Genomic DNA, 17,296 nt, shown 5'->3' with positions numbered 1-17,296 from the left:
AACTTTGCGATTTAGGATTCTGAAATTTATTTTTCGATATATTCAGTTGATAACAATTTAGATAAACGTGAGTGATTTATTTTTCCATTGGCACATGCACGTTTTGCTCCTAATCCACAGTTTAAGTGTACGAGGAAGCAAAGATGAAATAAAAGCCTTATCTTATCCTTTTAGCACATTTATTAACTTGAAAAAAAAATGTAATTTAAGTGTACGAGGAAGATAAAACATATACTCAAAGAATATGAAATTTCACCTTCAGGATTCACGCATCTTAGCAAACCTTAATTTCAATATTTGTTAATGTACAGGCCAAAAAAATCCAATACCTATATGCAGGAAACATATGTAGGCAAATGTAAAGAATGGCAAAAAAACCCATTCTTTTTTTTTTCATCAAATACTTGTGTACCAGTGAGTTTTAATATGTGTGATGTACACAAGCGATCGATCAAAAAGCAAGTTAATTAGAAAAAAAAATGAAATTAGACGTTTAATGGTTCTCTAATTAGCCCAATCCACAGAAACAAAATTGTTCAAAAAAAGCATGTTCTTTCAAAATGCATCCAAGTCAAATTTACACAGTGCAGAATCAAAGATGTCACTAAATTAATCTGGAAAAAATATCTTTTACTGATAATTGTCAAACTTCATCCAAATATTATGATCTTTTAGATCACCCTGTCCTTAACTGCAGACAAAAAAAAATCCAAACCAAGAATTTATTGACAGGGGAAAAAATGCTTTTCCGAATGTAAAAAAACCGAAACTTTTAGGGGTGGGGTGTTAGCCGCTGAATTTTTCCTGCCAGCTAACAGAGATCCATGTTGTCGGGGTGGGTGGGGGTTCCAAGGTAATTTGTAAAAAAAAAAATATCTTAAATATGCACATTGAACAACTCTGCAAATTACAAGGGAATTGGACCCCCATCCCATCCACCCCCTCTAGATTTGTGCATAAACCGATTCAGGATTTATTAAAAGAAGCAATTCAGTCAGCCAATATATTTGCACTGGTCATTACACGAAATGTCTATCAAAAATGGAAGTATGCAATATCACAGATCCTTCATCTTTTATAAATATGCATACAAAGTGTCTACAGAACAATAAGAATACATCAATGCAGTGTATAAGTTCTCTCCTCTGAAAACATTAAAAAATTGTTTTAAGCTCTATATCATTTATAGTAAAATTTTGATGCTTGTAAGTCATCCGCGAACTCACAGCTAGATGACTTAGTTTTAAGAAAGAGTCAGTATGCAATGGCCAAAGAAAGACAATTCAGACCATCTTCACAAAAATGCTTTCTTCCGACGGATTGACTGTCCCAACTGAAAACTTTTTTAAAATGTCCAGAAAACGACCTTTTAAAAAAATTAGATTCTCTTAGAGATTCTAAATTTATAAAGAAAAATTTACCCAATTAAATATTTTCTTTAAAACAAGATGTGTTTGTGAAACACTATGCGCCCGGCGGCAACAAATTTAAAAAACATATTTTTAGCATATAGGTCACAATGAAGGTCACAAGGTCATTGATCTTGGTGTCATTTGAAAGATCTTGATTAGTGAAGTACGTATACCAAATATCAAGTCTTTATCTTTCATGGTTCAAAAGTTATGGTGAAGGTTCAAAAAAGCTATTTTTAGCACATAAGACGCAGTCAAGGTCACAAGGTCATTGATCTTGGTGTCATGTAAAAGGGCTTCATTAGTGGAGTAGGCATGCCAAATATTAAGTCTCTATCTTTCTTTGTTCAAAAGTTATGGCGAAGGTTAAAGTTTGCAGTCAAAAAAGCTATATTTAGCATATAGACCACAGTCAAGGTCACAAGATCATTGACCATGGTGTCTTTTAAAAAAGCTTAATAAATGTTGTATGTATACCAAACATGAAGTCTCTATCTTTTATGGTTAAAAAATTATGGCAAAGGTTAAAGTTTGGCCCTCTATTTTTAGCATATAAACATTTTCTTTAAAAAAATATATGACATCTCTATCATTCATGGTTCAAAAACTATGGCGAAGGTTAAAGTTTGAAGACAAACAGACAGACAGACAGGACAAAAACAATATACGCCTCGGATCTTTCGATCCGGGCGCATAAAAATATCCTCGTCCGGCGGAAGAAGGCAAAAAAAAAAAAAAACAAGATGTGTTTGTGAAACACTGATGCCCCCTGGCCCGTATGGCAACAGCGAAGGTTAACCTTTCTTAATTGCAGATCAAATATGTTGGTACCTAAAGTAAGGCCTTTTCAAAATAAATACAAATGTAAAATATAAAACCCTAGCACCACCTGTTCAAGAGTTATGACCAAGGTTAAATTTTGTAAAGGTAGGACACACTCTGGGGTCAAGGTCAAAGGGTCAAGATTGCTGGTTTCTAAAGAAAGGCCTTGCCTCAAAGATTACATATGGGAAGTATGAAAGCGCTGACCCTTACTGTTCAAAAGTTATGGCCAAGGTTAAAGTTTGTAAAAAGTCGGTCAAACTCCAAGGTCAATGTCAAAGAGTCAAGGTTCTTGATATTCAATGAAAGGTCGTGTCACAACAATTACATATGTGAAACATGAAAGCTCTAGCTCCTACTGTTCAAAAAGCTATGACCAAGTTTGTAAAAAAGTAGGTCAAACTGCAAAGACTGCAAGGTCAAAGGGTCAGAGTTGTTGATATCCAATGAAAGGTCTTCTCACAAGGAATATGATATATAATAATAAATATTTGAAGTATGAAAGCCCTAGCTCTTACCGTTCAAAGTTATGGCTAAGGTTAAAGTTTTTTTTCGTAAGTACGGAAATCTCCAAGGTCAAGGTCAAAATTGTTGGTTTCAAATGAAAGGTCTTGCCAAAAAGAATTGATATTTGAAACACGAAATTCGTAGTGTCTACCGTTTAAAAATTAGGACCAAAGTAAAAGTTTGAAATTTTTGTGTAAAAATGGGTCAAACTTCAAGGTCAAGGTCAAAATTCTTGATATCAAATGAAAGGTCTTGTCACAAGGATTAAATGTGTGAAGTATAAAAGCCCTAGTTCTAACCATTTAAAAATTATGTTCAAGGTTGCATTTTAAAGGAGGTCAAACTCCAAGGTCAAGATCAAAGGGTCAAGGTTCTTTGTATCCAAAAAGCGTCTTTTAACAAGGATTACATATGTGAAGTACGAAAACCCTAGTACTTACCGTTCAAAAGTTATAGCCAAGGTGAAAGTTTTTTCATAAGTACAGAATTCTCCAAGGTCAAGGTTGTTGGTATCCAATGAAAGGTCTTTCTACAAAAAATACTTATGTCAAGTATAAATGTCCTGTTATCTACTGTTCAAAAGATATGGCCAAAGTAAACGTTCAAATTTTTGTGTAAAAGTGGGTCAAACTCCAAGGTCAAGGCCAAAAAGTCAAATTTGGTGGTACCGAAAGAAAGGTCTTGTCATAAGGAATACACATGTAAAATATGAATGTCATAGCTCTACTAAATCAAAAGTTATGGGCAAGGTTAACATTTTTGCGGACAGACAGAGAGACAGAGAGAGAGACGGAGGGACACGACAAAAACTATATACCCCCGAAACTTCTACGGGGTCATAAAAAAATTAGGGCACATGAGTCATTTAAGTGACCTGTTTGGTATCTGTTTTCGTCCGTCGTTGTGCGTCGTCCGCCGCCCGTTAACTTTTGAACATTGTCAACCGCTGAACCAGTTTAACCGACGAAAATAATATGCAACGGACCAGACAAAGATTCAAACCCGGGACCAGAGCAGGATTCGATAAATATATCATTCAATATTTGTAAATTTCTGTTGAAATAAAAGTCCTTCATTTTAATATATGAAGCTGACCTCAATATTGCACAGGACATCGTTACACAAGACATAAGAATGAGAAAAACGTATCATGCTACGTGGAAACCAAACTATACCGAATGAGCGAAATAGTTCTAAGATAGATCTACATATACACCTTCCTTCATCTGTCATTTGTGTTCCCCGTCTCTCAAAAATCTCATCATATACTGATTGTTACCCGTTTTGACACAATAATACTTGATGATAATCTTACAACAAAGATATGATAAATGTGATGGCTTTAACTTTTTAGTCGTCAACTTCCCTTACTTATGCCCTTATCACCTGCATAAGCGGTTTATATCTCTCAGTTTATTCGATCCGAATGCTGCACGTATGAACAATATCTAAAACGAGGTAAGTTATTGACAAACAAGTTGATGAAACAAAAATATCAGCAGCCACGTTTAAAGTCATCATTTCGCAAGTTCTTGGTCGATACAATGACATTAATTCAGCCAATATTATACCCCCCGCTTGAAAAGTGTGCCTCCTATTTTACTTTTTGATCCGACACATATTTTGTAAAAATACTCATGTCTGGCATTGGCATACGGTAGATGAACGCGAACCGAAAGCTGAAAGTTGCAAGCTGCTTACTGTTTGATAAACGAAAGATTCAATGAAGCCCTCAATCATTTATTTTGCAAATGTCTCGCATATCATTTTCACCTTGAAAGCGAGATTCACATGACATATTTTCCACCACAAGGAAAATGTTTGCATTTTCTAAAAATCTATCTTACAACAAAGCAAACAGAAGATTTAAAAGATAATATATTTTTAAAAATCCTTTTCAACTTCAGCATATTCAGGTATTGAATAAGTTCAATCGTGTTCTATACACCCAATCTTTTACCGCACATAGCAGAAAATTCAGGTTTCTTTTCCCAACAAACTTTTAACTGGATAGATTTACGGTATGTTAACTCCAGTCCTTTAACATAAGATACTTTTGCAAATATTTACCCTGCGTACATTGCGACTTTCTGTATAAGTTCAACTACCAAAGTAAATGGAATTGTCTTTATTACCGTGATTTTTGTTCTCAGTGACCTTTTTACCATTTCATTCCCAAAACACGGGTATTTCTATTTCGTTAGCTGAAAACCCCGTCTACATCGCCATTAATGTTCGTGATTTATTGACAGTAAATTGTATATATATATAACAACAGCGACAAGCAATTATCCTCTGTGTTTTCCTAAGTGATGGTTTCCTGCAGGCTGTATGGAGCTCATTAAAACAAAATATGTCTCCTTACCGCAGACAGTTTTAAAACATACATCAACATACTTCGTTCTACCATGACCAAATCATTCAGGGTGGGAATTTCAGGTCCTAAGATCATGTTTGTTTTGATTTGTAAAACTAGCTAATTATATATTTTCTTATGCCTTAAACTTGCTATTTGTAAGCACTTGACTAAGTAATTTTTAGATTCAAAAGGTGTTCCTCTGTCATAGACAGAAGTATGTCAGATTTAAAGCCAGAGATTTATAACAATCTGACCTGACAATTAATGTTTGGTTTTCACTTTAACCATGTAAATAAGGATCATACACAGTCTACAAAATATTTTTCTACATTGCATCTAAGAATCGTCAGACATTTACACGTGTGAAGCACTGTTTTAAGGCTACCACATATCTTGTATACAGACATGCATGTGAGATAACATTTCGAGATCAGACTCAATATTGTTCATATATATCTTCCGTGATACTCACCATTTTATTCAAAAATCCAACAGGAAAGACTAAGTTTTATTTGTATTCACCATAATATCATCCCGTTCTGGAAGATACGGCACATGATTCCCAGGAGCTAGCAGAATTCGGCAATGATTTTACTTCCTCTTTCGCTTTTTTATCTGATTTAATCACAGGTGCGTGTCTCTCCTAACGTATATAAAACCTTAAATTGAAGGAGATAATTTCATACACTGCTTTAAAGTGCCAAGCCCTTCAACCGCCTAATCATATTGCAGCTTGATGTTGTATAGTACTCTGTATACATAAGTACTTGATCGAGGAATTAGAATCTACTATTATATCGTGATATAGTGGTTAAAGGTTCCCTCATAAATCATTTTGATAAGAAAATATTTATAGCTTAAAGTTTGCGTCAAATATAATTTCAGTTGTCATTCTGCAGAGGACTTGCAATCTTGAGTACATGGAGGTACTAGTATATGGTGTCGCTTTGGAGAATAGGAGACACAATTAAAGCTTTTGGACCATGAGAGTTGTAATTCAAGCTCCCATTAACAGCTGTTTACTCAAGATTGTCGTTCAGGAAAGAAGAGGGTATCTTTTAAAAAAAATGCTGAAACACAACACCGTAAACCTTTATTTTTATTTTCCGTGACGTTGTACATTCCTTAGACTGGGTACTGGAGAGATGCGAGGACCACTTGAACCTTAGCATACGGGGACGACTTGTTTTGGGATTCTGACAGAGTGTCCGTCTTGTATCGATTTACGCACGCAAAAGGAAGAACTGCAAAAAAAAAAAAGAACTGATAAAGTTGGAAAAAATCTTTGTCGAGATACATAAAAAAAATCATCATTATTTTCATCTAAATCAGCAGCCAATTGAGATCACGAAATATTCTTTCCAATGCACATATATTCCGATCTTGCCAATATGTCCATAACTTACTAAAGAAATTTTTCATTGGAAAATACCAACATGAGTACTATAATTGGTAATAGAAACAGTAATTTGAATGGCAGTGTTTACTTTTTCCAAATAGCCGTTGCATGCATCTCCTCTTCAAATTTTAATGTAGAAAATTAAATGTTCCATCCAAGAATTTTAAATAAAAATTATTGTAGAGATTTACATTCAGTATGAATTTTAATCTAGAAGCACAAATTAAATGAAATCCCGCCCCCACATGTGGTAGCGATAGCCTTAGAACTTGTTAGTACGAGGGTGTCCGATGCATGGTGAATTCGCCCAAAGTGTCCTTTTTTCTGTGGGAAACCCCTAATATCTGTCCAATCGGAATACGCAAATTGACAGTAAGTAATAAAGTCTCATTACATTTTATTTAGTGGTATTGGAGGAGTTGGGATATGAGATATGAATTCTCCAGTGTCACAGACAGAAATCCCATCACTATATATCCCCGCTTTTCAAACCAGGGATTGTTATAGAAAGAATCCATGGCCACTGGAAAAAATATTTTAAACAACTAATATTTTACCTGGTGCCCAGTTCTCCTGACATAACAGAAATGGACACAACTTCGATTTGAGCAGCACCACCTCCAAAGCTAAACAACCAGCCTCCCTTCTTCTTGTAAAGTAAGTCCACAGACGTTACCTCTCCAACCTCTGTGGGCACGGCGACGACTTTTGTAAGTACACCGTTTGTTTTAAGATGGCTATCTTTCCTAAAAAAAAAAAAAGAAGTTGAAAAAAAGGGAAAAGGTCATTTTTCCACGAATGAATCCTTCCCTCATTTTCTTAAATGTTATTCTCTACCATAGTGTAATATTAAAGAACCTACTCAGTAAAGGCGATGGAATGGCTGTTACCAAAATCCCCGTGAAGTGTGATAAAAAGAGTGCCATAAGTGTCGGTTCTTCCAAGATCAAATTTAATCACATAGTGAAAACCTATTAAAAGTAGAGAGATTAATTTAAATGCAAACGAACTTTAGGAGGCAAGACTGGGGACATCATTGTATATTCATTCAAAAAAATATATCAGTGAATACTAGTATTCCTTTTTCCGTTTTCATTTGCTATTAAAGGTCAAAGATAGGAAAACAGTGAGACCACCATATATATCACATCCAATACTTACCACAGAATGGCCCCTGATTTCTATCTACAGTCATGAGGTACATTTTGCCCCTCGCCGAGTACTGATCCGCATAATATCCCAACTCCGAGCAGCCTCTGGTTCCGCACGTCATGCACTCACCATGAGTAAAATTTTCCTAAAACATTAGACTTATCTTAATTTGCAGGTAACTCATTTGAAAAAAATCTCAGAGGAAATGAGCGAGCAGATGGTTGCAACCTACGTAATTGTCACAAGGGTAAGCTGTAAACGGACAATCCGTCAATATGGACTCAGTGAAATACACATGAGAACGACCATGACTACAAGCAATAGCCTCTCCAATGACTGAAAAAGAAAGATTCCTGCTGAAGTGCGGATTTTAATTAGTTTTTCGCATGAAAAAGTCTAAAGGAAAAAGAAGTCTAAAAATATTTAAATTATATATACACGTTTAATCCACAAATCCCTGATGTATCTTAAACAAAACAATGGAGAGAATTTTCTGAACTGACAAAACATGCCGTATTTGACATAGCTAGAAAAATGTATTTTTAAAAAATAAAAATGTGGCGGAAAGACCGAAGAGGATTTTAAAAAAAACGTTTCTGTATAAAATGTATACCTGAAGTATTAAAGGTAAAGATGGTGTTGAATAGTCCACCTATTTGATTTGGACACCCAGTTTGCTTTTCACCTCCATTGACGTAGAAATCCACGTGACCGGAAACTTGCATAAGACCGTAACCAAGCTTAGAAAATGGTGCACCATTTGTATGTATGACATCAACAAAATTAGCATCGTCAGGATCCAATCGAATGCCAACAGAGAGATGTTCGAAGTCGGGTTCTGCAGGATCCATACCTAGTATGAAACCAAGAGATGTCTTTAGCTGTTTAACGAACCATATTATCATCATCGCAATCCATGATTCAGTTTCGATTCTAATTCCATAAATATAGTTGCAGCTTAGTTGAAGGTAGGTTGTCGGAATAAGAATGGACATTAACCTATTGCATGCGATGATTACGGAGACTTACAGGATATATATCTACATGTATACGGAATTTATAGATTACCCGTTATCCTTCCTAATCTGCCATGCAGAAGTCGTCCTGTGTAGCCTGCTGTATGGGCGCCAAGACTGTGACCAATCAGATGCATATCGCTCACCTTGGCACCTGCTCTTACCAACATGTCAATGATCAGGCGAAGCTGGGTCCCCACCATTCGGGTATTAGACGCAGCCTGGTTATAGTTAGGTGCAGTGGCTCCTCTACCCCATGCCACGATAATAACATTAAAGTCCCCCTGTCAGAGGAAATTGTGAACACTATTTAACCTTTAAATGTAGGGCTGGGTATTGGCCCGAGATTTCGTATTGCGATATATTGCGATATTTTAAACTGTATTGCGATATGTATTGCAATATTTTCAATGTAATTTAAATGGCATTTTCTTACTATATTTACTCTAATTTACATGCAGAATGTACATAACTATGATAAGTAACCAACACAGAAAAAAATCTTGTTGATTTCATTTAAGTTATGCTCGGAAATGTTCCCAAAAAACAACTTCTGTCTTACTATTTGGCTTAATAACAAACTTTCATAAGTCCATTTTTATATTTAATGACATAATTCCTTAATCTAAGCATATTGCCAATATATCGATATTACAAAATCGTATTGCGATACGATATTTTTTATCATTGTATCTATATTAAATATCCTTTAAATGGAAACCTTTTAATTTTGAACAAGGGAATTTTGAATAGTGACATTTTCCCCGTTAAATCAGTCAAAAAATATAATGCACTTACACCATGTAGTACAATCAGTACAAAAAATATATATTATTTTGCACTATATGAATTTGATGAATTCATACCATGGATATAGCGAAGTGATTTATATACTTCGTTATAACCGAGTTTTACTGTATATACCTTTTGCAGTGATTTTAGCCTTGTCATCTCTGATTGAATTCAATTTCACTTTTATTCATTAAAAGACATTAAATAAAAAGAATGACTTACCTTCTTGAGAAGAGCATCTTTCATATCGTACAGCCATTTTGTCTTGATGGAATTGGTGAATCCATGAATTATAATTTTGGTTTTGAGGATGCCTTTGTAAAATGAGTTTGTTACGGAGGACAGTGATGTATAATTCAGATGTTGGGAGGTATTCCAGTTTCTTCTTGTGAAGAGTAAAAATTCAGTACCGATTTGTTGAGGAGACCGAGGCAAATCTAAATCAGTGTTATCGAATGGAGGGAAATTATCGAAACAACCAACATATGGAAAACATTCAGTCTTATTTGCATACGGGTTTGGCTTGTGGGTTGTTAAATTTAAAGATGTTGGTGTGGTTGTTACGTGACCATGGGTTGTGCTTTTGTTGAGGGTGGCATCTCCCGCTGAAAGTAATAGAATTTGGTTCACGTCAATTAATTATTATCAAAATTCCGGCTTTGGAAGGTTATGAGCAAGAACAGTTAGAACCCTGTCATGTTAATATAGCAACGCCAAAGAAATCTTAATCAAAGAACAAACATCTGAAAGAAGGATATATGCATTACGTACATGATAAGGTTGTCAGTCAAACTCAACAGAAAAAAAAATGCTCAATAACAGACAAATTCCATCCTAAATCAACAGATGGATTGAACTGTAGGAATCTACCGATCCTCCACCAGAGAATGGGACCGCCCTAAAATTCCTTAAATCAAGCTGAATGGAAATTGTAGTCAGACCAATTGAAAAATCAATGGTACTAATGTGTACTTTTCATTTGGATGCAACATCCTCAATTCAGGAAGATCACATGACCATCATAGTAAAGAGATGGCATTTTACATACTAGAATGTTAACCCAGCTAAAGATTAATAATTCACCAAGACAATACACAACAAACTTAAGGTCAAGATCTAGTAAATAACTTGAGACTACTTTTTGGTGCTAGATCCATTATGACGTCATAATCAATTTCAACTTTCTTTTTCCCGTACTTAAGGGCTTTAGCAGAATTATGTAGAAAATAGAGTATTTTCATGACATTCAAGTTGAAATCATATGAAAAGTAAACCGGATGCCTATATTAAATTTGATATTGATTAAAAGAAGAGGCCATGAACATACTAATTACCGTTTTCTGAGAGACTGTAGGCAATCTGGATACATTTCCTTTGTCGAATATGAGAAAAACTCCCATATTCATGACTGGTTTTCTTAATTTTTCATTGAAAATGACAGTTTAAAATACAGTTTTTCATCTTGTTTATCTACAAATTATGTCCCGAAACACATTATTCGATCAAGCTAAAGTTGTAATGCATCAATAAAGGAATTTATTTCTCAAGTTTGATAAATGTGTAGGCACCTTTCATTTACTAGATCTTGACCTTAAACTCATTGTTTGCAAAGGTCTAACAGAGATTACTCAGGATGAAGAGAAAGACTGTTTATCAAAACCTTCAAACGATGATTGATAAAACACAAATGCATGTTTTCTGACATGAAGTCGGGTCACCCAAAAAAAAAGAAAGAAAGGAAAGAAAGTAAAAACACTGAACAAGGGCCGGGAGAAAGTTACAACAATGATGAAAGACTTAACATAATGTTTTGCCAGACAAACGGCCTTGACAGTGATAGTGCCATATTCATACACAAGATCATCCCAAGAGCAACATGGAACTCTCTTGATGGTCAAAGCAGAAACATAACTAGAGGCACTATGAGCACTGAGGCACGAAATGATACCCACGCCTCCCATATGATTATAATGGCAATAATTGCTATTGGAGACCCAAATTAAGTGTCAGATCAACAAGTTAAATAAGAGGAATTGCGGATAAGGATGGACACCCCTCAATATTACAGAAAGAATTGCAATTTCCATGTTTTGCTATGGGAAACCCGAAATTTGTCTCCGACCAAAAGGTAAAATAGGAGGTGCACAATTGCACCATGTAACAAAGATTCTGTGAACATCTCATCAAATCCCATTCAGTGTCACTGTGCACCTCATATTTTACTTTCTGATTGGATACATATTTCAGCTTTCCATTAGCAAAACATGGAAATGGCTATTCTTTCTATAATATTGAGGGGTATCAAACTCTTTTCTGCAACTCCTCCTTTACAACTGAATAAAGTTTAATAATATTTTCACGGGTTCTTTATTGCACAGTGCCATTGTACACATCGGGTCTCCCATAAAAACATGGACATTGCTCTTAAAATCATATGGGAGGCGGGGGTATCATTTCGTGAACTCAGTCCTCACAGTACCTCTACTTTTACTTTGAGTTATAAGAGATATATAAACTTTTGGAGAGGACTTATATAGGCCATGCCTGATGTCCAATCCAATTATGAAATTTTACATAATAAAATATTGATTAAATTAAAATATATAAACTCAACGTAGAAATGAAATTAAATACCCCGGTATCGTTGATTGACAACGTTGTCCATACATGTATCGAAATGTCCAGTTGAAGGCAAGAAAGAGGTTTCTTTTCATATAGAAGTTTTTGAATAGATTCTGCTTCATATGAAACACAAAAAGCAGATCTGCTAATCAACAAAAGTATAGAAAACGATCAAGAGTTAACTTTTTGGAATCAAAAATAAACACAGATAGTAACTGAAAACAAGTTCTGTTCCGCATATCATTATCCAGGGTAGGTGTTGCGTCACTTGGGAGTTTATGGATACCTTAGAATCAATTGCAACCTCAAATGCTTCAAGAACACCATTATAGAGCTCTTTCTGTATACTGAAAAATCATGAAAGCTGACAAATACAGTAATCACAGCATATGTGTCTTCCAATGGAGAAATTGCATACTTATCTTCTGGACAAAGTCCATCTACAACGAAGAATTCAATTATATGAAAAAGAATAACACCTGGCCCCTGTCCCTGAGAAACAAGAGTAGGAGCAAGGGAGGATTGGGTCATGTTTTCAGGTTACAACAAGATTTTATTCCCGGGGTCGCATAAAGGTAAACTCCATCACAAAAGAGCATAAGGGAAGAGGAATTGAAAGAAAGGGAATGAACACTAAGATAGATCTTACACTGACGCACATATTCGCTTATGACAAGCTAAAGTACTTGTTACTTTCTTGTATTCCTTTACAGCAAAACTATTTGTTAAATCAATCCAAAACAATTCCAAAATGGTTTTACTCTAAATTGCGTATATCATCTTACAGGACATCTCTTATCACGTACCGGTGGTGTCGGTCATTCATCTTTGAATTACAGCAAAGAATAATATGAATGCAGAGACCAAACTGTCTATATAATTTTCTAATGGCTTTCCCCGGATGAATGTGGTTTTAAATCTAGAGTGATTAAGATACCTACCGCAAATCTTGAAACACAACCCTGTGAGGATTATCCACCACGTGTCCATGCTTAAAGGCTGTCTTGCGGAGATAAAGAACGCACCGGATTACCCCCGGGAAGACAGACCAAAACATTTTGACCAAAATCAAGTGAAGGTCGAGTCATATTTAGATCCAATATTCATAGAACGCTATTGTGTCATCGAAGATCACTGAACAAACCAGCTGTGCAGATTAAACATTGAACACGTATGTTTTCGTGCAGACAGTGTCTGGAAAATTATGACGTGTTCGATATTTTCGTGTCATTTTCAACAACAGAAGAAGTATTGTTTCTTGCAAAACGATTATTTTTAGTTGGTTGAAGCACTGTTAAATTCATTTCCAATGGAAAACCTATGTGTTTAACAATTGACAACTACTACCAAAGTTCTTAATATTACACTGTAGTACTAAATGTCTTTTGTACCAAACGCATAGTTATTAAATAAATCTATTAAAACTGGAAAGTAGTTGTTTTTCATGACGAGCTGTACAGTTTGTGTAACGACAAACTTGTCTTGAAGTAAATTCAAGATTTAAGAATTCCAAACATGTTTAGATTAAATACATATACAACTTGTAAAACCAGTGTGACACAATTTTTCAAGTCGAGGGTACATTTCTAGAAATCACCAAGACGTAGTATCCTTTCGGAAGTGGCAACCAAGCTCCGTATACCTTGAATTTGATGCTGTGTTATTACACAACGTGAACTCACGATCGAGCTCATGTCTCAAATCATGGAGACTGAAATAAATATACATTTCATAGATCGAACTTATTTTAAATTGAAGTGATGATAACAGTAGGATGGGGCAGTCTCTAGTGTATGTGAGAAGATATCAAAACTTTTAAAGAAGTACTCCTTTATTGCAATATTTTATTGAGATTTTGATCAACAACTTTGGCTCTAACACGTTGTGGTAGAGGATATGTGCATGGTTTTGACAGCTACTCCGTCTGGTAGGTTGATTCCTCTCATACAGAAAGTGTACCTTGAAAAGAGAAAACATGATTCAGGACATACACAGTAAAATATACATATTCCACTGAAAATATGATTCTATTCAATGCATTGGTTTCTTAATACTACATGTATTAATAAATAATTTGAAATTCACAAGTTATCGCAATATCAAGAGTGATACCATACGTTTAAGATGTCTCATGATTTTCGATTTTTGCTATACATCACTAACTAGCAGAAGAAATAGGGCGCACCTATTACTGGTCTGAATTTCCTCGACAGACACTGACGTTAACGTTATTTGGTTCTTTCCTCCCCTTCCGAACAGGAAGCCGTCTTTCTTCTGATAGAGTACATCTATGGATGTTATGTGTGTGAATCTACTTGCCAGAACAACAACCTGAGTGTGAGGCATTCCAGCTCTCAAGTGTGCTCCAGGACTATATTGTAACAACATCAATAGTTATTGACATATATGAAGTATATTTAATTTACCGGTATTTGATTTACAGAGTTATTAATTCGTTTGACAATAGTATCAATTTGAGATTCTATTGATTGACAGAAAAGTTACCACCCAACCCCTGTTTACCTATATATACCCCTATTTACTTTGTAATGGCAATTTGTTGTATATGACCATCAGCATTATGCACTGTGACCATTATTTGACCAATGGAATCCTCTGTTCCATAGACCGTTTTAATAAGATAATGGTAGCCTAAAACAGAATACAAGTAATTTAATTGCCTCATGGATTTAATTTGCGTATACTTTGTATTGAATTATATTTATTCATTAGTAAATGAAATGCTAGAATTTGAAAAGAGCATATGTAAATGCAAGTATACCACAGAATGGTGCGGTGGTTTTGATTTGAGTGTTGAGATACATTTTCCCGCGCCCTGAATTTTTCTCTGCGTTTAGACCAAGCTGCGAGCATCCACTGGAACCACACGTTTTACATCCACCGGCAATAAACCTTTCCTAAATTATACAAGTTCTTTTACTTCTATTGTTTGCTATATATCTTTCTTAAATGCATGCAGTCTTAGTTAATATCTTCAGCAAAATATTTTAACCTACGTAGCTGTCACATGGATATGCCGTAAAGGGACAGCTTGCTAATATGGATTCCGTGAAATATTCGTGGGCACGTCCATGACTGCAAGATGCAGCCACTACAGCGCCTATAAAATACACATTAATAGTACTTTTCAAAAAATCAAATGGAATATAGATCATGCATTACTTTTTGCCAATGCAGATGTATTCAATGATGTTTATAATACTAAGTGTATCTGTCTCTTTCTTGAAAGGACATTTACAAATAGAGAAGGAATTCCGCAAACCTACCAGAGACGTTGTGATTAAAAAGTTGTTGAAAGGCCCCTGCTACCAAGTTTGGACATCCTGGTTGGGATTTTCCCCCGTTTACGTAGAAATCCACATGCCCTGACACCTGCATTAACCCAGCTCCGCCTCTTCTTATGGGTGCACCATTTGTGTGAATGATGTCGACAAACTTTGCATCAGTTGGATCTATCCGTACACCAGCTGGATGGTTTTCAAAATCTGGCTCAGCTGGATCAAGCCCTGAAGGCCATGATAAGTAATCGTATAATTTCAGAATACTCTTGCTTGTTGATATTTGCATTAAACAGTACCCTTTTCAAATACGTATAAGCCTTACCAGTAATTCTGCCAACTTTGCCGTGCAGTTGCCTTCCGGCTGAGCCCGCAGTATGAGCCCCTAAGCTGTGGCCTATGATGTGGATATCATCTAAATTGCTTCCTGCTTGAACCAGTTTCTCAATGACGAGTCTAGTTTGAGTTCCCACCATTCTGGTATTGGAAACAGCCTGGTTATAATGTGGTGGGACAGCTCCTTTACCCCATGCTACAATGATGACATTGAAATCCCCCTGCAAGTAAAATTACTTGCAATAGCAAAATAATCATCGAGTATTCTTAACATTATGATTGTCCATGGTGTTGCAATTGAATAGGTATGTACTTGCAACATATAGATATACAATAGTAATTTCTTTGCCCAAGAACTTCCTGGAGCAGAATGGCAGATACCATAGTTGAAAATAAAATACATGTAGACCAATGCAATATATCTTCATTAGATTTAATTTTTTTCAAAGTTCAAAATGTTTATAACATGCAAACCAACGATTCTCTATGTATAATGGTATTGGATTTAGTCACTAGAATAAAGACATTAATTAAATAATGTTCACAATTTTTTTTCAAACTTGAAATGGTTGGATTCTTACCTTTGTAAGAAAAGCATCTTTCATAGCATATAACCATGCAGTTTTAACTGAATTGGCAAATCCATGGACTATGAACTTTGTCTTCTGGGTGCTCGAGAAATGAGAATTGTGCACAGTGGCATGAGATACATAGTCCAGTATATCTGCATTGTTTCTATTTCTTCGAGTAAACAGTAGAAACTGTGTCCCTATCTGGTTTGGTGATAGTGGCAAATCAAAGGCAGCGTTATCAAACGGAGGGAGGTTATTGAAACAGCCAACATGATCGTAACAGACTGTTTTATTCGCCAGTGGGTTTACGGTTGTTGTTGTAGTAGTCGTTGTTGACTGGACACCGACTATAAAGAGAAGCACCAGCAACGTTTCAATATTACATTGAAATTCACGCGTGTTTTTGAAGGCTTATATCATATTCAGCTACACTTTGCAAAAATTATCTATTGTTATTTTGAAATAACAAAGAATATGTGTTTTACTTTGAATAAAAATCTTTTAAAACGAATTTATTCCCACACATTTTATTTAACGTCATGAACATTATCAATATGGAGTTTATTGTACCTCTTACCTATAAACGCCAACGAAATTAGTACCAGTGACATCATTTTGTCATTTGTGTCTTATCAACAGAACAGTCACCTTAACCAAACCCACGTGGATTGTAAAAACCTAAGATACTGATTACCAACACTGTAGACTTCTTCTTGAGCCTATTTTCTCGACGATCATGTTGTCTGAGTTCCTGCCATTTTGGTATACTAGTATTTGAGATGGCTTGGTGTAAAAACTCTTGCAATCGCCCCTTTCCCAAACTATGCTAATGACATTGTAGAAAAAGTTCAAGCGATGTTTTTTGAAGTTTGATTTTCAACTTGTGGAGTGATAGGAAGTTGGGAAAAGACGTTTTTCTACAAATTCTGGTTTCCTTACCTTCTCTTCATTTTTTGCAGTGATCCATTCATATTGATGCGCAATAAGGATTTAAGATGATTTCCATAT

General features: G+C 35.4%; 2 protein-coding genes across 3 annotated transcripts in view; both read right to left on the bottom strand.

Moving 5' to 3' along the window:
* LOC134263642 (FYN-binding protein 1-like) overlaps positions 1 to 5,801 on the bottom strand; it is a 30,559-nt gene extending 24,758 nt beyond the window's left edge. The window contains exon 1 of one of the 2 annotated variants that reach the window (XM_062746018.1): positions 5,573 to 5,801. In XM_062746018.1, the coding sequence (XP_062602002.1) occupies positions 5,573 to 5,575 (3 nt within the window). In that variant the 5' untranslated portion in view covers positions 5,576 to 5,801. The remainder of the gene's footprint in view (positions 1 to 5,572) is intronic. The other variant, XM_062746017.1, reaches the window with a different exon arrangement.
* A 394-nt stretch (positions 5,802 to 6,195) lies between these two features.
* LOC134263629 (uncharacterized) lies at positions 6,196 to 16,956 on the bottom strand. Its single transcript, XM_062745999.1, has 18 exons — positions 16,866 to 16,956; positions 16,298 to 16,635; positions 15,706 to 15,937; positions 15,369 to 15,608; positions 15,099 to 15,202; positions 14,864 to 14,999; positions 14,625 to 14,733; positions 14,267 to 14,452; positions 13,959 to 14,040; positions 13,023 to 13,104; positions 9,682 to 10,064; positions 8,720 to 8,951; positions 8,265 to 8,504; positions 7,884 to 7,987; positions 7,661 to 7,796; positions 7,362 to 7,470; positions 7,057 to 7,245; positions 6,196 to 6,344 (listed from the first exon to the last, which is right to left on the bottom strand). The coding sequence occupies exons 1-18, from the start codon at positions 16,900 to 16,902 to the stop codon at positions 6,266 to 6,268; spliced, it is 3,018 nt and encodes a 1,005-aa protein (XP_062601983.1). The 5' UTR covers positions 16,903 to 16,956; the 3' UTR covers positions 6,196 to 6,265.
* Between the last annotated feature and the right edge of the window lie 340 nt (positions 16,957 to 17,296).

Source organism: Saccostrea cucullata, unplaced genomic scaffold (genome assembly GCF_032062105.1).
Source record: "Saccostrea cucullata isolate Sc308-1 unplaced genomic scaffold, CSIRO_AGI_Scuc_v1 ctg325, whole genome shotgun sequence".
NCBI classification, from domain to species: Eukaryota; Metazoa; Mollusca; class Bivalvia; order Ostreida; family Ostreidae; genus Saccostrea; species Saccostrea cuccullata.
The sequence above is the reverse complement of the archived record's forward strand: the minus strand, read 5'-3'. Positions and strand labels throughout refer to the sequence as shown.